Raw genomic sequence first — 24,608 nt, 5'->3', positions numbered from 1 at the left:
CAGAGAATTTTGGTGAACGTACACACAAATGTGATGCTCTGTAACGTTTCACTGCTAATGTAATGGTTTCTCTGCAGCAGCAGTGTTAGAGATAACGGGGTCTTTGGAATGGGACCCATCCAATGAGACACGTGTTGTTTACTCTTGTGTGTCTGAGAGAGTATTCGCGGTCTTTTGTTGGCGAGAGATGAAGAGAGGAGACACGAGTGGAGAGAGTTGGTAGACCGCAGGATGGACTGGACTTGGAGCGAGGGTCCATGTGTCGACGACGCTCGGAGGAGGTTGATGGGGAACGAATGGACGGACAATCGTGAGCTCCAACGTGCATGTTAGACTGTTTCATTAAAATGGGCCCTTTTTCTTTTTATTTTCTTTACTCACCCTATAGTCAGATTAAGAATTATACAGCTCAATTGTTTAATTGCATATGGTGTACTATCTGATATTTTGCGGCACGGATTTGTAACCCGGCAACATATCGTTCAGCATCCACACAAACAAGATTTCTCAGTTCAGCTGGGCCTGAGGTTGTCTTCCCCAGACAAAAGTATGCCTGCTGAACCTGAGGGTTACACAAAGCTGCAGGATTATATTTCCCCCAGCTTGTACGCCCTATAAATTATTGGTAAGGACTTATTACCATATCAGTCCTTTACATCAAAAATTAAAGGGAATTAATTTCAATGTCAAGGCATTAAATTATAAAATATTTCCAAATATTCTTCATTCTCCACCCAGGACATGCCTTGTTCTCATTGCTACCATCAGGAAGGAGGTACAGAAGCCTGAACGATTCAGAAACAGCTTCCTCCCCTCTGCCATCCAATTTCTGAATGGACATTGAACCCATGAACACTACCTCATTAATTTTTTATTACTACTTTTGCACTACTTAATAAATGTAACTTTTTAATATATAATTACTGTAATTCATGTTTTTTCTCTGTCATTATATATTGCATTGTACTGCTGCCACAAAGTTAACAAACTTTACGACATATGCCGATGATATTAAACCTGATTCTGATTGTGCTTCACAAAGTTCACACTGTGAAACATGCTATGAACCAGGATTTCCCAGCCTTTTTTTTATGCCATGGAGCCCTGATTAACTGAGGGATTAATATAAAACAATGGCAGGGTGCTCAAAATATAATGCAAACATCACACAAGACTGCCTCTCAAAGTCCAACCCTGCGTCCCCGTCGTGAGAGGTGGAAATGGGTAGGGCCAGCCAGCAGGGCTCTGGTGAAGCTTTATAGACCAATCCCCTGTACAGTGGATACAGTGGATTACAGAAACATCGATGAACTCCAACCAGACCATCGACAGTGGACAATGAAGACGAGCACAGTCATCAATGGCCTCTGCTCCAGTGGGAGCTAAGGGCCCAAGAAGAAGAAGACCACAAGTGACTAAGTGGATGTCACATGCTGTTTATCTGTAGATTTACTTTCAACAAAATTTTATTAACTCTTGAAAGATTCTTAATTAGTAAGGATGTCAAAGGTTACGGGGAGAAGGTAGAAGAATGGGGTTGAGTGAGATAATAAATCAGCCATGGTGGGATGGCAGAGCAGACTCAAAAGGCTGAATGGCCTAATTCTGCTCCTATGTTTTATAGTCTTCTTGTCTTATGGTCTATTCTGTGCCTGTCTATGTCTCTGTCTAAATACTTCTTAAATATTGTGGGGGGAGAGGAAAGCAGCTTATCTGGAAATATAAAATTGTGTTGAAGAAAAAATCTAAAATCCTCATGTTACAAATACAATGAAAAGTTGATTTAGGTGGCAGATGATACAAAATAATCTGCAGATGCTGTAAAGGATCAGAGCAACACTTTCAGTACGCTGGATGAACTCAGTAGGTCGGGCAGCATCAGTCAGAAACGATGAGTCAATGTTTTGGGCCGGAACCCTTCGTCAGAACTGAAGAATGAAAGATGGGGAAGGATTTGAAGAATGCTTGTAGCGTCAGTTGAAAGACCAGTAATTTGAAAGACAAAGTTGTTGGGGAGGGGAAGCATTGACATCATAGCCCTGAAAACAATGGGTAGTAGAAGATCCCTCCCCCTCCCCCTCCCTTCCTCTATCTCTATTTCACTCTACCCCCTCCCCCAGCTCCCTCATGGTTCCGCCTCCTTCTTCTACTACCCATTGTTTCCAGGGCTATGACGTCAATGCTTCCCCTCCCCCACCCCTTCGTCTTTCAAATTACTGGTCTTTCAACTGAAGCTACAAGCATTCTTCAAATCCTTCCCCATCTTTCATTCTTCAGTCCTGATGAAGGGTTCCGGCCCATCGTTTCTGACTGATGCTGCCCGACCTGCTGAGTTCATCCAGCGTACTGGCAGATGATACAAATTGCCTGGATATTCTCAGTTCATCTCACATTGATGGTTCAAGTCATGTTCATACTAACAGAACAACTGTATTTATTATTGGTACTTCTTCTTAGGCTAATTTGTTATGCTCCGTGTCATATAACATCATCAGTATGTGCTGTGCTGTATGACATCATCATTATGAGCTGTGTCATTTGAAGTCATCATTATGTGCTGTGTTGTATGGCGTCGTTATTATGTGGTGTGTCATATCATGTCATCATTATGTGCTGTGTTGTATGACGTGGGCAATCACGGTCTTTCCATGACCATGATTGTTCTTGGCAAGTTTTTCTACAGAAGTGTTTTGCCATTGTCTTCTTCTGGGCAGTGTTTTAACAAGACAGGTGACCCCAGCCTACAGCAATACTCTTCAGAGATATTCTGCCCGGTGTCAGTGGTCATTGTGATGTGCACCAGCTGCTCGTACGACCATCCACCACCTGCTCCCATAGCTTCATGTGACCTTGACTGGTGGGGGTGGGGAGTGTGGCTAAGCAGGAGCTACACCTTGCCCAAAGGTGACCTGGAGGCTAGCGGAAGGAAGGAGCACCTTACACCTCCTTTGGTAGCAATGTGTTTCCACTCCCTCAGCCCTGTCCTTCTTAGGCAGTCCCTCCAAGTCTCAATTGACTTCCATTCCAATTTGAGATGTACCCTGAGGCCTAGATAGAAGTTGCTGATTCTTTCACATGTAGGTGACCAACTGAGCAGGGGGGTGGGGGGGGGGAGGAGTTTGTGAGATGGTCTCCCTTACTGCTAATTCCACAAGTCCTCTATACGCTCCCAATGCATTGCCTCAACGATCCCAATATCACTTCAAGCGCTCTTTTACCACTTTGAGTTGTCATGGGCCAGAGATTCTCAAGAGCCAGTGGGGACATTACTATTACTCAGGAAGACTTTGATTCTTTCCATGAATCTTACCTCTGTCTACCTCATAATCTCTTCCCATAAGAAAACTTGGAATAAAGCAATAAACACAAAACACACAAAATACTGGAGGAACTCAGCAGGCCAGGCAGCATCTACAGAAAAGAGTAAACAGTCGACGCTTTGGGCTGAGACCCTTCCTCAGGACTGGTAAAAAGAGTTTAGAAGTCAGAGTAAGAAGGTGGGGGGAGGGAAGGAGGAAGTACAAGGTGGTAGGTGATAGGTGAAACCAGGAGGGGTGGGATGGGCGAACTGGGAAGACGTTTGGTGAAAGGGATAAAAGGGCTGGAGAAGGGGGAAGCTGATAGGAGAGGACCGAAAGTCATGGAAGAAAGGGAAGGGGGAGGAGCAATCGATGGGCAGGCAAAGAGATAAGTGAGAGGGGGAAATGGGAATGGGGAATGGTGAAGGAAAGGGGTGGGGGGTGGATTACCGAATTACCGGAAGTTTGAGAAATTGATGTTCAAATGGGAATAGAGTGTCTGTTTTGGGAAGGTGGTGTCATGCAAACAATGTGGCTTGCTTAACATGGTCAATTGAGCATCACTTGGGCTTCTGTGTTGGAGATATTGAGAGGGCACTTAAATTGTTTGTATATTCTTCCAGTAAATTTGGAATCCATTATTAAGGCTCAGCTTTCAAAGTAGGCCAAAATCAGCATGGTTTCCTTCAGGGCAAATCTTGCTTGACAAATCCATTGGAATTTTTTGAGGAAATAACAAGCAGGATAGACAAAGGAAAGTCAGTGGATGTTGTTTATTTGGATTTTACAAAGGCCTTTGACAAGGTGCCACACATAAGGCTGCTCAACAATATGAGAGCCCATGGTATTACAGGAAAGATTCTGGCATGGATAGAAGATTGGCTGACTGGCAGGAGGCAAAGAGTGGGAATAAAGGGGGCCTGTTCTGGTTGGCTGTCGTGGCTAGTGGTGTCCCACAGGGGTCGGTATCGGGACCACTTCTTTTCACTTTGTATGTCAATGATTTAGATGATGGAAATGTTGGCTTTGTGGCCAAGTCTTCAGATGATACATGGGTAGGTGGAGGTGCCAGTAGCATTAAGGAAGCAGGAAGTTTGCAGAAGGACCAGGACAGACTGGGAGAATGGGTAAAAAGGTGGCAGATGGAATACAGTGTCGGGAAGAGAATGGTCATGCACTTTGGTAGAAGGAATAAAGGCACAGACTATTTTCTAAATGAGGAGAAAATTCAAAAGTCAGAGGTGCAAAGGGACTTGGAAGTCCTTGTGCAGGATTCCCTAAAGGTTAATTTTCAGGTTGAGTCAGTGGTGAAGAAGGCAAATGCAATGTTAAGCATTCATTTCAAGAGGACTAGAATATAATGCTGAAGCTTTATAAAGCATTGGTGGTATTGTGAGCAGTTTTGGGCCCCTTATCTAAGGAAGGATGTGCTGGCATTGGAAAGCGTGCAGAGGAGGTTCACAAGAATGTTTCTGGGAATGAATGGTTAACATTGAATTGAACTGACTTTATTACCTACATCCTTCATATACATGAGGATTGAAAATCTTTACGTTATGTCTCTGTCTAAATGTGCAATATGCAATTTATAGTAATTTATAATAAATAATATGTAGAACAGGACAGCCGATATAACATAGAAATACAATTGTATCAGCATGAATTAACCAGTCTGATGGCCTGGTGGAAGAAGCTGTCCCGGAGCCTGTTGGTCCTGGCTTTTATGCTGCGGTACCGTTTCCCAGATGGCAGCAGCTGGAACAGTTTGTGGTTGGGGTGACTCGGTTCCCCAATGATCCTTCGGGCCCTTCTTACACACCTGAATAGTGGGAAGTTCACATCTACAGATGCGCTGGGACCTCATTGAAACCTTTTGAATATTGAAAGGCTTAGACAGAATGGATATCGAGAGAATGTTTCCTGTAGTGGATGAGACTAGGACCAGAGGGCACAACCTCAGAATAGAGGGAAGCTCATTGAAGGGAGATTTTACAGAGGTATACAAAATTATGAGAGGTATAGATCGAATAAATCAAGCAGCCTTTTCCCACTGAGGTTAGGTGAGATTGGAACTAGAGGTTATGGGTTAAGGGTGAAAGGTGAAATGTTGAAGGGTATTATGAGGGAACTCTTCTTCACCCAGAGGGTGGGGAGAGTGTGGAACAAGCTGCCAGCAGAAGTGGTGGATGTGGGTTTGATTTCAATAGTTGAGAGAAATTAAGATGGATACAAGGATATGGAGGTCTATGGTCTGGGTACAGGTCAATAGGACATGGCAATTAATAGTTTGGCATAGACGAGGTAGGCCAAAGGGCCTGTTTCTGTGCTAAAGTGTTCTATGTCATTATGACTCAGAAACTTTGGAGACCAGGGATTGCCTGCCACAGAAAACCACAAAGGTCCAAGGAAGACTCTCCTCAAATTTGGCTGCCCACAGAAATATGTCTCCATATTTCATTGGTCCCATAGGCCAGCTGGTGGTGCAGTGAGATCAGCGCCAAACTCTGGAGCGAAGGTTCCCAAGTTCGAATCCAGGTCGGGCCACCCCCGAGCACGCTTTCCATCCGTGCCGGGTTGAGTGTTGAGCCAGTCACTCGGCCTGGTAAAAAATACAAGGGTCAAGTCAGGAATGTTCATAATCCTGATACCAGACATGCTTAAAAAAAATTGGTCCCATGATGGCATGACATTAACCATTTCTCAGTGAAAGTCGGTGTCAAACAAAGCCAAAATATTGTCCCAACACCTTTCTCAACCTTTGTTGCCACCATGTCACATCTCTACTCCAACAAAGCACTTGCAGGATTACAGATAATCTTTAGAATTAATGAGAATTTATTCAACTACGCTCCAGAGCCACAGAAATCGCGATGGTCAAACTGCACTTGGCAGACAATAATTGTGCTTGCAGATGCTCAGAAGCCAAGCTCCACGCCATCGTCAAAGTTTCACCAAAGCAGATGAGAGTATACTCTAACAACTCACCAGTACGTTCGGATATGGTCCAAGTGCGGAGTGAGAGACACTGAAGTGGTTTGATAGTTCACAGACTTTAATGCGAACAGAGTTAGAGGGAAAAGAAAACAATAAACGCTGGGCCGAACAGGGCCGTTAACTAAAACTCTCAAATGGAAAACAAAACCAACACTGCAGCTGAAAGGAATAACTAAACATAAAACGAATATCGTTAGTCTTCAGAGCCAATTGACTTGAATTTCTCAGGCAAGGGCGAAAGCAAGCAGGCAGCTGTGCTTTGTTCAAGCTCTAGGACAAAGAGAATGGAGTTAGATACTGTCACAATGAAATAACAATTAGCAGACAGGTGCATATTCACGAGCACAATTGCCATACCTGTTGCGCTGCTGAATTGGTGGTTGTGACACAACTTGCTCCAAATTTCCCTCCAATAATTAAGGTTCATGGCAAGAGCCTGAAAAACGTGGGCTACTTCCGATATTTTGGAAGACACCTCTTGGAGAAGGCAGATATTGATAATGAGAGTTACCAGCACTTTTGATGCACCAGCTTCTGGAAGATTAAAGATAAAGGCAATATTGGATCAGGCATGTGGAGAGAAAGTAACGTTATCATCGGCTGAAAATGATAAAATGCAGTTGCTGGAGTGGAAACAGAAAACTTGGGAAGTACTCAGTAGGTCATGTTGAGTACTCAGTAGGTCAAGAAGATTGATAACCTCATCAGGAAGGCTGGTTCTATTCTGGGGGTGGAAGTGGATCCCTTGGTGGTTGTGTTTGAGAGGAGGATGCTGCAGGAGTTACAGAGCATTATGGACAATCCCTCTCATCCCTCCATGACATACTGGACAAACAGATTAGATTAGATTATGAGGACTCGCAGTCCTCTTTTATTGTCATTTAATAATGCATACATTAAGAAATGATACAATATTTAGTAACAACTTTAGTAACAGGCTGATTCCTCCGAGGTGCACCAAGGTCCTTTCTCCCTGTGGCAATAAGACTCTACAACTCCTGCTTAAGTATATAAATATAAGGTTTCATTGCACATCTACGTTTTGCACTATTACATTTTAATGCACATTTTGTATTTTTGTACCTCAATACTTACATTTTGTATTTTAAAGTATATATTTATGACTCAGTAACCTTGAGACGATAATTTCCCTCGGGATAAAAAGATTTATCTTGTCTTATGTTTGAAGGCCTTGTTTTCTCTTTCTATATTTGCTACTTCCAGCATTTTCTGCTTTTATTAATATGATAGATGCATCTAAGTAGAGCGTCTCTTCACTAAAGTATTTCTAAATCAAACGATGGAATCATTTAAATTGCAATGACATGGCGAGGGCTCACCTCTGGGCCCCTTGTCTAAGAAAGGGTGTGATAATATTGGAGAGGCTTCAAAGGAGGTTCACAAAATTGATTCTGGGTTCAAAGGGCTTGTCATATGAGGAGCATTTGATGGCTCTGGGCTTCTACTCAGTGGAATTCAGAAGAACGAGGAGGAACCTCATTGAAACCTATCAAATTTGAAAGGCCTTGATAGAATGGATGTGCAGAGGATGTTTCCTATGGTGGGAGAGTCTAAGACTAGAGGACACAGCCTCAGAATAGAGGGGCGTCCATTTAGAATGGAGATGAGGTGGAATTATTTTAGCCAGAGAGTGGTGAATCTGTGTAATCCATTGCTACAGGTGGCTGTGGAGGCCAAGTTACAGGGTATATTTAAGGAGGAGGTTGATAGTTTCTTGATTAGTCAGGGCATGAACTGATAAGGGGAGAAATCAGGAGATGGGGGCTGAGAGGGAAAATGGATCAGCCATGATGAAATGTTGGAGCAGACTCGATGGGTCAAATGGCCTAATTCTGGTCTTATCTTCTATTATGTATTTTAAGTTATTTTAACTTCCTGAAGGTGAAATCGGGTAAATAGTGGTTCATTAAAGAATTACAGAACAATCACGCTAATATTCAAAAAGTATTTGGACTTACAGCATCTAAACTTAGTAAAGTTTGAAGACTCTGGGATGATGTCATAAACCACAAGAGCGAGTCTGTTCAGTTTCTCAATGTCATCTCAACCCTCGGGCATTTTATTGCTTTGGAGAACATTACAACCTGTGCTAGCAGTTACGAGCTGCATGGCTACGTTTTGAGTGGATGCTGATATTACAAGTGGCATGCCCCAAAACACTGAAAGTTATCTCAGCCTGACCGGCTGAGTTCCTCCAGCACTCCAGCATTTTGTGTGGGTGTGTGTGTGTTGCTCTGGATTTCCAGCACCTGCAGAATCTCTCGTGTGACTGAAAGTTATCCACTGTTCAAGGTCTAACGTGAAACTACATTGCAACGTACCGTTTCGAAATGCATAGAAGAGATTTGATCCGCTCCAAAATAAACAATTGCGCGCAATACAAGGCTCCTACTGTCACTCAACCTAACTTCTGTGACTGGCGAGCGGGGGGCGGGATCTCCACGGAAGGGCGTAACCTTTGTTTTGAGTGCTGTTCGAGTTCACCAATGAACACCGGGAACCTCCATGTCAATCGGCGGCGGTTGGGAAGCGCTACCAATCAGAAACGGAGGGAGGCGGGAATCATTCCGTCAGCAGGGTTGGTTGCGAAGAGGCTCCTCGGGCCGGGAGAGCACCAGCGGGGCTGGAAAAGAGGGGGGGGATAATAAATTAACGGAGCATCGAGCGACTTGAGGTAAGGCTTTCCCTTGTACCTCACAATTTCCGGGAAGCATCTGGCAGCCCTGTCATGGTCACCCGACGGCGATATTCCCGGTTTGAAGTGCGTAACCACAGTGCCAGCGCCGGTTGCCAGGGCTTGTTTTCAATGCTTACCTGCAGCGGCCCAGGTAAAGGGGTGGGGGCTGCGAAGGCAGTGCTATGAGTTTTCTCCTGTGGCGGCGAATTTTCCAACCGCCGACTTTTAATGTCTTTTAGAGGATGGTGCGTGATGGAGAGGGGCTGAGGGAGACATCGGCAGCGGCACTGCGGAATTTGCACCTCGGTCACTCCCCAAGGCAAACGCACAAGTCAGTGCGTGCGGGCAACGACGGGCACCGTTCCAGACCTGGGCCATGCCAGCTTCCTGCTCGCCACCTGAAATTCCACTTTTGCATTCTTTTTTGCTCCGTTTTTTAAACTTTCTTTTTAAAAAGCGGGGAACCGCTGCAGAATCTATTAACCGTAACTGGAAGGACGGCGAACTCCGAGAGATTCTGCAGATGCGAGAGCAACACGCATAAAATGCTGGAGGAACTCGGCGGGACCGGCGGCAGCGTCTACGAAGAGGGATATGCAGGCCGAGATCTTCATCCGGACTGTGTAGGAAGGGAGAAGAAGAAAGTGGGGGAGGGAAGAAGGTGATAGGTGAAACCAGGTGAAGAGGAAAGTGGCTGTAGTAAGGGGCGAACTGACAAGATTAGACGGAACGATCTTCATCGAACATTCTGTTTCTGAACATAAATGGACCAATTGCTCGGCTTAAAAATATTACTGCAGTGGTGACATAATTGCCTCAATTTGTTGTAGAAAGGTGCTTGAATTCCCAGAATAAATCCATAAACAGTATCTTTAAATTGATCTATAAATCCATTGTTTTTCCAAAATCGCCTGCTTCGTTTAATGTCTCTTATAATTTAAAATAAATTCTGAGTATTTGCTCAAATGTTAATGAGTGTTTTGGGTATCTTTTCGGGAAGCGTCCATTAAGTTACGAAAGAAACTTTTTGCTCACATTAAGAGCGCTGAAGTTTTCTGTCAGACAGTATTGCGCTCAGTTTAAATGACATTGACAGAGCCCTAGCGCACTAATCTGTTGCTTATAGATAACTGGCAATACTGATTATTGTTCCGTGTCTTAACTCCTCACTCTGCCTCTGTATTTCACTGGAGTTCAGAAGAATGATGAAAGCCCTCGATAGAGAGCATGCGGAGAGGATGTTTCCTATGGGGGGGGGGGAGTCTACGACCCGAGAACACAGCCTCAGAATAGATGGGCGTCCTTTTAGAACAGAGATGAGGAGGAATTTCTTTAGTCAGTGAGTGGTGAATCTGGAATTTGTTGCCACAGGCGGCTGTGGAGGCCAAGTCGTTGGGTATATTTAAGGTAGAGGTTGATAGATTCTTGATTGGTCAGGGCATGAAGGGATACAGAGAGAAGGCAGGAGATTGGGGCTGAGAGAAATGGATCAGCCACGATGAAATGGTGCAGACTCAATGGGCCAAATGGCCTAATTCTGCTCCTATATCTTGTGGTCTTCATAAGTTCAGTATTTATTTGAGTGACAAGAGTTTCATGTTCAGCTTTGAAGCATATTTGGTTTCATGAAAAATAATACCAGTTTTGAGGATTAGTTGATGAAATTAATTATATTTTGATCTTGTGTAAAAAGAGGTTTTAAGATATTCTGTATATTTTCTCAACAAATGACATAATAACTTGGATACAATCACAACATTCATAAGTAACACCACAAGAGGTATAAATCTATTTATTCTCCCTCTCCAAGTACTAAGGAAAAGCAATTTACTGGTCACATTCTCTGGACAAAAAAAAATGTATCCTTTACAGAGTCTATTTAAGGTGACCATTCTTCCAGTGATATTTTTAATATAAATTCAAATTTTGAGGAAAAGAGCCTTTCAAGATTCACTCTATGCTAGTATTCTTGGCATTCTTTTAAAGCTATTTTGTACTAAGGTAGCTGGTGATGCCTGTACCCGATGTAATGTAAAACGATTCTTAAATAGAACATAGATGAGTACAACACCAGAAACAGGCCATTCGGCCCACAGTGTTGTGCTGAACCAGCTAAAAGGCAAATCAAAAATACCCAAATACTACCTCCTACCTTCACCATGTACATATCCCACCATCTTCCTTACATCCATGTGCCTATCTATATGTCTCTTAAAAGCCTCCAATGTATTTGCCTCTACCACCATTCCAGGCAGCACATTCCAGGCATCCACTACTGTCTGAGTAAAAAAAAACCATCACAATCCCTTTGAACCTACCCCCTCTCACCTTCAATGCATGCCCCCCGGTATTAGATATTTCTACTCTGGGAGACAGATGCTCTCTGCCCACTCTATCTATGCCTCTCATAATCTTGTAAGCCTCTATCAGATCTCCCCTCAGCTCCTGGCACTCCAGGGAAAACAACCCAAATTAATTCAACTTCTTGTGGTAGCATGTGCCCTCTAAACCAGGCAGCATTTAGTAAACCTCTTTTTCACTCTCTCCAAAACCTCAACATCCTTCCTATAGTGGGCTGACCAGAACTGTATGCAGTACTCCAGATGTGGTCTAACCAGAGTTTTATAAAGTTGCAACATAACCTCTTAACTTTTGAACTCAATACCTCAACAAATAAAAACAAGCATTCCATAAGCCTTCTTAACCACCTTTGTAAGTATGTTCCTTGTTTTAGAAAAGGCAAACTTAAGTTCTAAATGCTTCTGTTTAATTAAGAAATAATTAAAAATGCATGTTTAGTCCTATTTGAACAGGTTTTCTTGTTTCCATTTAACAGAGAACATAAAAGATTTAGTCAGCAATTACAGTCCCATTTGAACAGGTTTTCTTGTCTCCATTTAACAGAGAATACAAAAGATTTAGTCAGCAATTACAGTATGACCAATTGAATCCAAATTACAAATGAGAAAAAAAAATCAGAGTGCATTCAAAATAGAACTCCAGTTATGGTCCATCTTAATGTGCAGTTTAATGTACTGATTTCTCAATTGCTAGAAATAGTTCGGTAAATTGCCTTGATAATTCCAATAATCAAATACAAATAAAATTAGTAATCCATCATTGTCAGTGCATTTTGTCACCCATTATATTTAAAGCAATAACCAGAACTAAACTCTTTCATTGTAGTTTTTGTCAGATATGGATTGGTACCATCACTTTTCATTTTGAAAAGATTCCTGTACAATTCTTTTGTCTGTGTTTTGAATTGATAAGACTTAATTAGTTGTGAAAATTTCGTATTTAGTATTTTAAACTTGGTATTTAGTATTTTACCCATTTTAGATTACAAATGGGTATTTGCACATATTATTATTATTGATATTTTTTAATCCTAGGTACAGTGCAAACCTTTGTTTTGCATGCCATCCATACAGAATTTTATTACAGTGCATTGTGGTGGTACAAGGGAAAACCATAACAAAATACGGAATAAAGTGTTAGAGTTACAGAGAAAGTGAAATACAGGTAGACAATAAGGTGCAAGGCTATAATGAGGTAGATTCTGAAATCAATACTCCATCTTATTGTACTAAAGGACTGTTCAAAAGCCTTATAACAGCAGGATAGATGCTCCCCGTAAAGGCTGTGGTGTGCACTTTTAGGCTTTTGTATCTTCTGCCTAATGGGAGGGGCTAGAAAGCAGAATTCTGGGGTGGGTGGAGTTTTTACTGAGGCAGCGATGAGATGTAGATAGAGTCCGTGGAGGGGAGGCTGGTATTCCTTACTGTTTCTTGCTGTCACAGACAGAGCAGTTGCCATACTAAGCCATGATGCATCCAGATATGATGCTTCAAAACACTTCAAAATAAATGAATGTGGTAGAAAGTGTGTTATTATAAAATTAAATCAGAAAAGTTAATAACCTGAGATATTAACTCATTCTTCACAAATGTTGCCTGACCCACTAAATACTTCTAGTATTTCATTCTACTGTTCCATTTCAGCTTTCTGCATAGACATTACTGTATTTTGTTTTTGCATTTTTAAATTTGGTTAACAGACCATGAATAAATGTAACTGGTCTATATTAACTGGAACTATTTGTTTATATAACTAATTGAAGCTTGATGTCAGACTTTGAAAACATGAATTAACATAATGTGGCTGGGTAATCAATACCAGTTCAATCAGATTTTTTTTCAGCTGCAGAAGGTGAGCTGATGTAGCACATTCTTTTGTAAATTTTGGTTCTCTGTGTGATGGAAGATAGATTAGCTTTATTTGTCACATGTACATCAAAACATTGAAGCATGCAGTGAAATGCGTCATTCGCATCAACAACTAACGCAGTACGAGGATGTGCTCACCCGGACTGACAGCAGGCTTCCAATACCAACGTAGCTGCCTACAATTTACTAACCTGTGCGTCTTTGGAATATGGAATTAAACCAGAGCACCTGGAGGAAAACTATGTGGGTCACAGGGAGAATGAACAGAACTCTTTATGGACAGCAGGGGGAATTGAACATGAGTGACTGGCGCTGTAAAGTGTTACGCCACCGTGCCATGTTAGATGAATAAACCTCCAAGATATGCATGATATTTTAGACAGTAAGGACTTGAACAGTTAGAACAACAACAAAATATTGCAAAGTTCAAGTGTTTTCAGCCATTTAAAGCATGTGGAAATGTAACAGGCCATTAGGTGCTGAGATTAATAATAAATGTTCGTAATTATCAAGATGCATCAGCGATGCGGAAATATTGCCACAGTTGCTTCGGTTGTTAGTATAAATATGAGATTGTCCATGATCCACTTATGGATACATTGTTAGCACAGGAATGATGTTTTCCAGAACATTCCGAAATAATAACTGTGCGGCTGAGTAGAGTATTGAACGAGCTGGTCATGGCTTTTCACCCTGTGGCTACCACCTGCAGTGAGGAAAGTTGTGTTAAGGTTCAAAACTGATCTCCTGTGCTGACACCTGTACAACTTCAGTCTACTAGCAGTACTATCCTAATACTTCATTTTTATTGATGAGCACAGAGCAGTGTTTTATTCATTGTTTCCAGGTAGGCTTCAGTACAGAACGAACTTCTTCACTTGGATCAACCAACCGCGGGGCGGCACATTAGCGTAGTGGTTAGCACAATGCTTTGCGGTACCAGCGACCCTAGTTCAATTCCTGCTGCTGCTACCCGTAAGGAGTTTGAACGTTCTCCCCGGGCGCACTGGTTTCTGGGTTTCCTCCGGGTGCTTCGGTTTCCGCTCTCAGTCCAAAGATGTACTGGTTGGTAGATTAATTGGTCATTGTAAATTGTCCTGTGATTAGTTTAGGATTAAACTGTGGTATTGCCTGCCAATGTGGGTCAAAGGGCCTATTTTGCGCTGTATCTCAAATAAATAAACTGGATTAAAACGGCTATTGTCCATTACTGTGAATCACAAGTTCCAAAAATTGATATAACTAACACTTTAACTTTTGCAATACTCAAATGTTTTTGGTTTAGGAATTTTTTTTGCAGTTGTTTCATTACTGATTTTAAGGCCTTTAGTTTCAGGTGTAGTGTATATAATTGGGACATCGAGTGATGAGCAATTTAGCATTAGTAAATGATCAAGGTAGTCTGCTTTGTTCATTGAAGACTTGACCTGGTATGATCTGTGCTAGTGTGGCTTGGTCCTAAGCATAAGTAAAGTGTTACAGTGGATAATGTACCTGAGTTTGTACATTATGTGCTGTGTTGTATGAGATGGGCAATCATGGTCTTTGACCTTAATTGTTCTTGGCAAACTTTTCTACAGAAGTGGTTTGCCATTGCCGCCTTCTTTTCAAGATGAGTGTCCCCAGCTATTATCATTTACTCTTCAGAGATTGTCTGCCTGGCGTTAGTGGTCGCATAACCAGGACTTGTGATATGGACCAGCTGCTCATACAGCTGGTCCATATCACAAGTGCTGGTTATGCGACCACTAACGACCATCCACTGCCTGCTCCCGTGGCTTCACGTGACCCTGATTGGTGGGGTCACAGGGGGGTGGGGGGGGAGAAGGGAACTAAGCAGGGGCTACACCTTGTCCAATGATGACCTGCAGGCTAGTGGAGGGAAGGAGCACCTTGCACCTCTTTTGGTAGAAGTGTATGGGAGTGTAGATTGTTTTACTTGCATATGGCCACCTAGCTCACTAGATCAAGGCTGCCTCTCAATAAAATAACTCTGCCAGCACTATTAACACCGCCACTTGTTGCTGCTACTGAGTTAGCAGTTAACTAAGTAGGAGCACCGGCAATCAGTGGAAGCCCATGCAGAGAATCTTTAAGCTCCACATGGGCAACACCTAACTTCAAAGAAGATTGTACATTTGTTCCTGGAACAATGAGGCAGCGATACCAGCTATTTCACCACTTTATGCTTCAGATATCTTTTTAAGTCAAAGCAAAAGATGACATCTAAACAGTGTGAAGTTATAGCTCCTTCCATGCTCCCAAGATTGCACAGATAGTAGGACAGGTTAGAGTATTCCGAATTCATGCAGAGGTGGAGAGTGGAGAGTTGGTGTTATTCATACTCTGTTGTTAGTGACTGGTTTATTATACTGAAATGGTAGTAAGGTGATGGTTATGCTTGACACCATTGTGACTGCTGGTATTATTAGCAAAGTTGTAATATTCAGATACAATTAATCAGATCATTGAACAGTAATTGTATTAACCTTTGGAACAATTTTTTTTGTGAAGAGATTCCAGTCTACAAGTTTAACCCTGCATCAGATTGAAATTTACAACAGAGACTGCCAATTCTAGATGTACGATGGGAAGTCTTCTACAAATCATCAATGTACATGTTTTGCTGAGATTTCTTGGCTTTACTTGAGTAATGTGTACAATTTAAATGACCCGGAACATACTGTGTGAATATTGAACTGAACAATGATGCCAGTTAAAAAAATTATTTTGTATAATTGATTAACTAAACTATCACTTTGTAACTGGATGACTATTCTTGGGCCAGTATATTTGCTAATAAAACCAATGTTATGTATATGAAGATCTTGGCTCTTTCTATCCATATATAATCTGAAATTTATAGTTACTATTTTAAACAATTTTTATTTTGAAGGTGAAATTCACAGAAGATTAGGCAGCCAATAAATTATTCTGGAACACTGGCAGACCTTAAAATATTGTGACAATGTAAGTAATGTATTCATTTACACTATTGATGCTGGAAATGTTTTGTCATAATATAGAATCATTTTTACATTTTGTTTCATAACTGATTTTTATTATACCTTTTGGTTCAACTAGTTGATGAGTTTATGAAATCTAAATCAGGATATATTATATCAAGCAACACACATCAAAGTTGCTGGTGAACGCAGCAGGCCAGGCAGCATCTCTAGGAAGAGGTACAGTCGACGTGTCAGGCCGAGACCCTTCATCAGGACCCTTCGTTGAGTCCTGATGAAGGGTCTTGGCCTGACACATTGATTGTACCTCTTCCTAGAGATGCTGCCTGGCCTGCTGCATTCACCAGCAACTTTGATGTGTGTTGCTTGAATTTCCAGCATCTGCAGAACTCCTCGTGTTTACGTTTTTAAATATATTATATCAACATGATGAAACATAGAATAATATTGTAGTCAACTTTGAAACATGCCCCCTTTTGCAAAAAAAAACTGATAACAGATAATTTTCTTCATATCAATTATTTACTTATTTTCCTCTCACTGTGTGGTGCAGTGCCACAAATATAGCAAGCTACTTGTTATTTCAAACATTTCAATAGCTAATGACTCATCGTGCAGTTTCTACTGTAACTACCTGCTCTTAAAGGAATTGTAGCTCTTGACCAGGAGATCTATATGCGTAATGTTTCTGAATAGAACTGGTAGGTTTGATTATGTGATGTCATTCCAAATATGTCTATTATTTGAATTAATATAATTTTTGAAATATCATAATATATTTTAGATCAAACACCGTACTTACAGTCTCGTATGTCATTGTTAGCCAGGCTTCATTGCTCTTTAGTATAAATTTTGATACTGGTTGATTATTGGATAGCACAACTGAAATAATTTTTCTTCACTTTGCATGCAACACTTTGGATGAAAATGGCTGTTGCACAAATGGTGTTATATACCCACCATTTTGGTGAGTACAGAGCCTCTTAACTTAAAGTTCTATAAAGTTAAAAATGTACATAGTAATGTTATAGTTACATCTTCTGTTACTGATTATGTACCTGAGTGGCACTGCTGACGTAGCTGAGGTTGACTGTAAGCCTTGCATCACTTAACCATGATAGCCCTAATGTTACTGGATAATCTACAGGGTGTTGGTCTTGATGGTTGTTCTGTTAAATCCCAATAAACTTTTATCCATTGCTTAACCAGGCTTTCACTTCTATCTTTATAATTTGTCTCCTGTCCTCTGATTTTTCAATTGTCTCTTGCTTTTGGTAACGTAGCGGTTAGCTCTGGTCGTTGGAGCGCGGAGTTCAATTGTAAGGAGTCTGTATGTACTCCCTGTGGAATGTGTGTTTTCCCTGGGTGCTCCAGTTTCCTCCCATATTCCAAAATTGTACCGAGTAGGTTAATTGGTCATTGAAAATTGTCCTGGTGATGAGGTTGGAGTTGAAGTGGAATTCTCAAGGGTTTCTGGGTGGCACAGCTTGCAGGGGTGGAAGGGCCTACTAAATAAAAATAAATAAAATAAAAATTGCAAACCCAATTTCTTTTGCCTTCTATTTGACTCTAATGCAATATCGTGATCTCAGTTCAGCAAAAGCCATCAATTGTTTTGGTTTTGGGGCTAAATCAAACAAATGTATTTGACCCGATGTTACTGTTTATGATAATGATATTTTTGGATCTATCATACCTATTACTTAAGCTGACACAATTGTCATCTTATGCTTTATTTTAAATTATTTTTACTTTAAATTACATTTCCGATAGGGATGTACTAAAATCAGTGTCTAAAATTGTGTTATTTTTGAGATCTTCTTTGCATTGAATAAAAGTTCAGAAGTTTGTAACTATCCCGAAACTTGCTTGAAAACTGGGGCTAGAAATTAACAGTGACCGGCATAATTCTGTGCACACTGGTTTTAATTATTGCTATTCAAAGCTGGCCGTGTAGTGAAATTATAGATAATCAATTATAAATTTGTAATGTGTCTCCTACAGCTTAATAATTTGGATTGGGAGTTTAACTTTTTTAAAATGTTATACATTTTGATTTGGATATATTATGACTCGGGAAGAATAACACAATACATTTTCATTTTGATGGCTAGACTGATGGTAATGTGAAGTGCTGCAATATTTTTTGCAGGCTACTAAATAATGATAATGTATTCATACCATGAAAGAGTATACCTTTTCATTTATTCATGAGATGGGAGTGTCACCAACCAAGGATTTTTACTGCCTTCAGTATGATGGGACTGAACCTCCTTCTTGAACCATTGCAGCTTATATGGTAAAGGTATTCTGATGTGCTGTAGATTGTTGATTTTTGGCGAATAAGGAAATTGAAGGGGTATCTTGGAAGGAACTTGCAAATGATGGAAGCCTATACTGCAATCCTTGTTCTTCTAGGTTTCAGGTTGTGAGTTTGGGCAATGGGTTTGAAGAAGCCTCAGGACGATACTCGACAATACACATTGTAGATGGTACACACTGCACATGGTGTGCTTGTGATGGGAGAAGAAATTACGATTTAGTATGGTATACTAGACACTGATGGTCAGTTTTGCCAGCAGCTTTCAACTCTAGTCTAAGCTACAGTCTTGATCTAAACACTGATAAGGTGTTTGGTTTTAGAAATGAAAATGACAGTCTGTGGTATCGAGGGTGCAACTGACAAGCATATGGCACCAGAGACCCTCCGTAAAATTAATGTCATTGTGCAATACCTAGTACAAAGGAACATTATCATGAGTGGTTTCAGCCACGGTAGATTACAGCAGGAATTCCTCATCTTCAATGTTATAAAGTTTTAACGTCATTGAAACTCAACAGTTTGTTCTTCCTAAAGCACAAGATGGCTGAAGCTGTAAAGCCCATTATCCCGGCTGACTTCATAGCAATTTGAGGTCATCCATTTACTTCATCATTTTATCTTGGTTTTCCAGAGCTCTCCATTTACTACAGAAAGAGCAGACCATATCTGTTATGTTTTGTAACTGCAAAACTAACCCCAGGTTTGTGTTTTCTTTTGATTAATGTGTCTACTCTTACTTTTACTTTAGTGAGGCACACATATATGATGTGGTGGGGTAATAATGTATGCCATTCACATGCTTTTACATATAACCCGTAATGAATTATCTAAACAACAAAGAATGCTTAATCAAACAATATATCTAAAATATTACTCAAATATTACAGAAATATGAAATGCACAACACTCCTCCCTGCTTGGCTGTAAACTCCAACTCAATAGAGGAGGCATCTCATCAGTAATACAACTATTGTACAGACAACCACAGTACTGTAAATTTTAAATTGTTCCATTCAGGCCTTAAGTTTTAATCACTGTGGAAGATTTCTTACTCTTGAGGGATAACATCTTTTCACACCCTGACAAGGATGTGTCACCTACTTGGTAGGTGAGACTTGTGGCTGTGAAACAATCTTAGGTTCTGGGGCCTCTTCTGTGGTTTTTGTAGGAGTTGACTAAGAGACTGTGGGAAATGGTTCCTTCAGTTCTGGACACCTTTTTTCTCCAAGATGCTCTTGGTATTTTCTGGATGTGTTGCCATTCCAAACAGTGCATGGCAAGCTGCTCGATCTGCTTATCTATCCCAGGCCACTCATCAGCCAAAGCTTTGAGCCAATGCTTTCATTTTGACCAAGCCTAGATGACTGGCATGTAGCTCCACCAACGTTTTAGCTCTCAGCTTGGATGGTACAACAACCCTCTCAATCCCCACATAAGGCAACCCCTGTCAAGAGCAGGTTCATTCTGGAGCTGGTAGAAATGGAGGAACTGGAATTTCTGCTACACATTCCAGCCATTTTGGGTAGACATGTAGACTTGAGACAGTGTGGGGTTTCTTCTGGTTTTCTGTTGGATCATCCCTGCTGTAATATTCACATTTCTGTGCTTTGGATTTGCATTAGGGGAAATACATCAAGGGGAGTGTCCTCCTTTGCAAATTTTTCAGGTACATCTTTTTCCAAGGGTAAATGGGACAATCCATCAGAATTTCCATGATTAGTTGTCCGCTTGAATTCAATCTTGTAATTGTGTCCTCCGAGAAACAGAGCCCATCTCCGCATTCGTGGTACTTCCGTTAGTGAACACCCTTCGAGGGGCTGATGATCAGTTATGAGGGTAAACTCTCTCCCATACAAATACTGGTTGAAATGTTTTTGTACCTCAAACCAGACTATCAATCTATGTGGAATGTATTTGCTGCAGTGGTAAGGGACTGTGATGCAAATGCTATGAAGCCTTCCCTTCCATCATTCAGCACATGACATGACTGCACCTATACCATAAGGCGAGGTGTCACAGACAAGCTTCACAGGATGATGTAGATCATAATGTGAGAGTACAGTGTTGGACATCTCCATTTCCTTTTACTTTTGGGAAGCCACCTCACACTACTTTATCCATTGTCACTTCTTCCCAATCTGTAGTAATAAGTTCAAGGGGTGGAGTACAGTAGCCTGGTTTGGCAGGAACCTGTTTTAGTAATTGACAAATCCTAAAAAGGATCGCAACTGTGACATGTTGTTTGGCCTTGGGGCATCCACCACTTGCGTAATTCTTGTGTGTCAATGATGTAACCAGAGTAAGTGATGCTTGTTTTAAAGAATTCATACTTGTTGCACCATGCTCTGAGCCCATGATATTCTAATCTTAACACCATCCTGAGATGTTGGAGATGTTCCTTGTCATCCTTACAGGTAACAATTATGTCATCCAGGTAACACTGAGTGTCTGGACAACCTTGCAGCACCTTGTCCATAGCTTTCTGCCAGAGTGCAGGTGCAGAAGCTATTTCAGAAATAAGCCTATTATACTGATTAAAACCTTTTGTGAGTGATTATGGTGAGAAGCACTTTGGACTCTTCTTCCATCTCTATCTGTAGGTAGGCCTCAGCTAAGTCCACTTTGCTTAAATGTTTCCCTCCAGAAAGACTTACAAATATATGATCAAAGATTGATGGCTCTTGGTCTGTACTCACTGGAATCCAGAAGAATGAGGGAAGATCTCATTGAAATGTATTAAATGTTGAAAGGCCTCAATGGAGAGGATATTTCTTACAGTGGGAGTCTAAGAGCAGAGGATACAGCCTCAGAATAAAGGGATGTTCATATAGAATAGAGATGAGGAGGAATTTCTTTAGCCAAACAGTGGTGAATATGTGGTGCTTGTTGCCACAGGTAGCTGAGGAAGCCAAGTTATTTGGGTATATTTAAGGCAGAGGTTGATAGATTCTTGATTAGTTAGGGGGAAAAGGCAGGAGACTGGGGCCGGGAGGAAAATGGATCAGCCATGATGAAATGTTGGAATAGACTTGATGGACCAAATGGCCTAATTCTGTTCCTATATCTTATGGTCTTGTATCTTCTATCCTGGGCAGAGTATATTAATCTACCTTCAGTACTGGGTTGACGATGACCTTAAAATCACCAGAGATCCTGACAGACCCATTCTTCTTGGTTACTGGGACTGTTGGCGTTACCCATGGGCTCCACTCAACCTTAGAAAGAATTCCTTCAACCTCATGCAATTTATCTCACTGACTACTTTATCACAGATACCATAAGGGATTTCGTAAAACTGGGATGTGGCATTTTCATTTAGCACTATTTTACCCTTGATATGTTTGAGTTTTCCAATGCCATCCTTTGGTGATATTAAACTTCATTCTGATTCTGTTACAAATGTCATTGACATAGGAGTTACCTCTTCTCCAGTATAAGTTCTTTGTTGGCTATCTGCAGGCTTAAGTTCAGTATCTTTGAAATGCCATTGGTCTGGTGTATTTGAGCCCCGCCACAATAGTAACACAACTTATCCGGCCAGGCAGGTTTCTGTTTAGACGATGCAATTTTGTTCATGCTCACTTTCATTCTTGATGCTACTTAATTGCATCTCTGGCTGCCTTTTCCATTGATACACTGATTTTAACTTCCCTTTTAAGTTATGTTGTGCTTCAGTTAGAAGCTGTTTTGAATGATTTCTTGCAAGATTCAACTTGCTAAATGATCTCTCAGTGCATTATTAAGCCCATCACTGAACTGGTAATGCTCAGACAATTTCTTCAATTCAGCCTTGCATGCTGAAATGCTTCCATTTGATTTTGCTTATGAAACCTAAAGCGTTCTGCAATCAGCAATGGTTTCAGTTCTAAAAGTTCCTGCATTACATGCACGATATCAGCAAAGCTTTTTTCGGCTGGTTTGGTTAGAGCAGTCAAACTTTTAAGCACACTGTATACTCTTCCATCTATTATAGTCAGCAACACTGGCACTCATTTCTCACAGGCTATTCTATTTGTTTTAAAATACTGCTCATTTTGTTCAGTATACATAAGCCAGTTACCCTTTTTGCAATTGAATGTGTCAATCTTCCTGATGTATCCAGCCATTTCTCCCTTTTATTTATGGATATCATCACCTGATATTTACTGTTTATGAACGCATGAAGTTCATCTGTTTTCTGCCTTTTAAAATACTCGAATGTCTTTCTTCTCTTGCAAAAAAAAAGCAGCTTTTTTTTACTTGACTGTTTCATTCCTCTTGCTACGAAATGGTGCTATACCTTTTTTTAAAAACTCTAACATCTCGCTGCGTTTCAACAGGTAGGTGGTCATCTCAGTTTCATTTTAAAACCTCTCCACCACTGTTATGTTTTGAAACTCTAAAACTAATCGAAAGACAAAAACATGGAGCTGGGGATAATTCAGGTAGGTTTAGCTTTTTTACTTTAGCGAGATGCACACGTATAATGTGGCGGCCTAATGGCATATGCCGTTACTTTACAATCTCAATCTCATGCTGTGTTCAAGCTTTCTGTTTGTACACAATATACTTTATTGAAATAGTTATATTAATGCTTTATTGGAGGAATTGCATTTTGAAATGCAGCAATATATATTTCACCAGAATTTATTTCAAACACTTTTTAGCACACATATATATGTGTGTGTCCTAGCTTAATAGTTTTGGGTAGAATTTAAGAGTTCCAATAAAAGATGTTTTGAATAAATTACTGTATATAGATAAATGTATCCCATTTTCCTAACAGCAACAATGTTCTATTACATAACTGAATTTGACATAAAGGAGTAGGGATTTATAATCTGTTAATATTTTCATACCATGCAAGCAGTTATGCTGCAGAATTGTCTGTAATCTACAATTTGTAATGTGTCACATTATTTTGAAGCCCAGCATTCATTATCTTGTATATTGTGAGATTTTTTAGGTGCACAAGTTTACAGTATTCAAATATCTCAATGCGTTTAGGGCAACCTATTTATTTGAGCCTTGCAATTACTTGGATGCTGATATAGCTCTATATGCCCTCACCTTCAACGGTTTCCCCAATGAATAGAGCACTTGTTATCAGCTAATTTAAAGAAGAATTACCAGGCTGTGTGAGATCCTGCTTCCTGCAAACTGAGTGTTTTGACGTTGAAGTACTGTTTATAAATCTGATAGTGAAATTTGCACAATGACATATAAAAAGTATTCACCCCCCCCCAGAAGTTTTCATGTTTTATTGTTTTACAGCTTTGAATCCCAGTGGATTTAATTTGGCTGCTTCTTACACTGATCAACAAAAAAAAAGACTCTTTCGTGTGAAAGTGAAAACAGATCTCTACAAAGTGATCTAAATTAATTAAAATATAAAACACAAAATAATTCATTGCATAAGTATTCAGCCCCTTTAATATAACCACCAAATCATCACTGGTGCAGCGAATTGGTTTTAGAAGTCACTTAATTAGTTAAATTGAGATCACTTGTGTGCAGTCAAGGTGCTCTGACTGAATGTAATAAAAATACAACTGTATCTGAGTCAGTATCCAGGCAAAAACCACACCATGGAGACAAACTAACATTCCAAGCAACTCTGCAAAAAGGTTATTGAAAAAGCACAAGTCAGGAGGTGGATACAAGGAAATTTCCAAGTCACTTGGAGTACAGTCAAATCAATCATCATGACATGGAAGGAATATGACACAGACGGAAATCTGCCAGGAGCAGGCTATCCTCAAACACTGAGTGACCGTGCACCTATGACAACTCTGGAGGAGTTTCAAGCTTGAGTGGCTGAGATGGGAGAGACTGCGCATACAACAACTGACTTCCGGTTGCTTCACCAGTTGCAGTTTTATGGGAGAGTAGCAAAGAAAAAAAACACTTTTTTTTGGGGGGGGGGGTGAATTTCACATGAAATCTTAGCTAGAGTTTGCCAGAAGGTATGTGGAAGACTCTGAAGTCAGCTGGAAGAAGGTTCTATGATCTGATTAAACCAAAATTAAGCATTTTGGCCATCAGACTAAACACTATGTTTGGCATAAGCCAAACACTGCACATTATCAAAAAAAAAACACTATCCCTACCATGAAGCAT

At 40.6% G+C, this 24,608-nt stretch overlaps 1 protein-coding gene and 1 long non-coding RNA gene across 9 annotated transcripts in view; one reads left to right on the top strand and one right to left on the bottom strand.

The window, feature by feature from the left end:
- Nucleotides 1–2,323: 2,323 nt before the first annotated feature.
- Nucleotides 2,324–24,608, bottom strand: part of LOC140190196 (uncharacterized) — a 32,594-nt gene continuing 10,309 nt past the window's right edge. For 3 of the 7 annotated variants that reach the window (XR_011883543.1, XR_011883544.1, XR_011883545.1), the window contains exons 2-5: nt 8,636–8,937; nt 6,651–6,827; nt 6,285–6,563; nt 2,324–5,898 (exon numbers count right to left, since the gene is read on the bottom strand). This is a non-coding gene — a long non-coding RNA (uncharacterized lncRNA). The other 4 variants (XR_011883542.1, XR_011883547.1, XR_011883546.1 and 1 more) reach the window with 3 other exon arrangements.
- The window catches only part of LOC140190195 (protein 4.1-like), a 159,115-nt gene continuing 143,089 nt past the window's right edge, over nt 8,583–24,608 (top strand). Inside the window, exons 1-2 of one of the 2 annotated variants that reach the window (XM_072246717.1) lie at nt 8,583–8,988; nt 16,117–16,190. In XM_072246717.1, coding sequence (XP_072102818.1) covers nt 16,189–16,190 — 2 coding nt within the window. In that variant the 5' untranslated portion in view covers nt 8,583–8,988; nt 16,117–16,188. The other variant, XM_072246719.1, reaches the window with a different exon arrangement.

Source organism: Mobula birostris, chromosome 29 (assembly GCF_030028105.1).
Source record: "Mobula birostris isolate sMobBir1 chromosome 29, sMobBir1.hap1, whole genome shotgun sequence".
Classification (NCBI taxonomy): Eukaryota; Metazoa; Chordata; class Chondrichthyes; order Myliobatiformes; family Myliobatidae; genus Mobula; species Mobula birostris.
The sequence above is the reverse complement of the archived record's forward strand: the minus strand, read 5'-3'. Positions and strand labels throughout refer to the sequence as shown.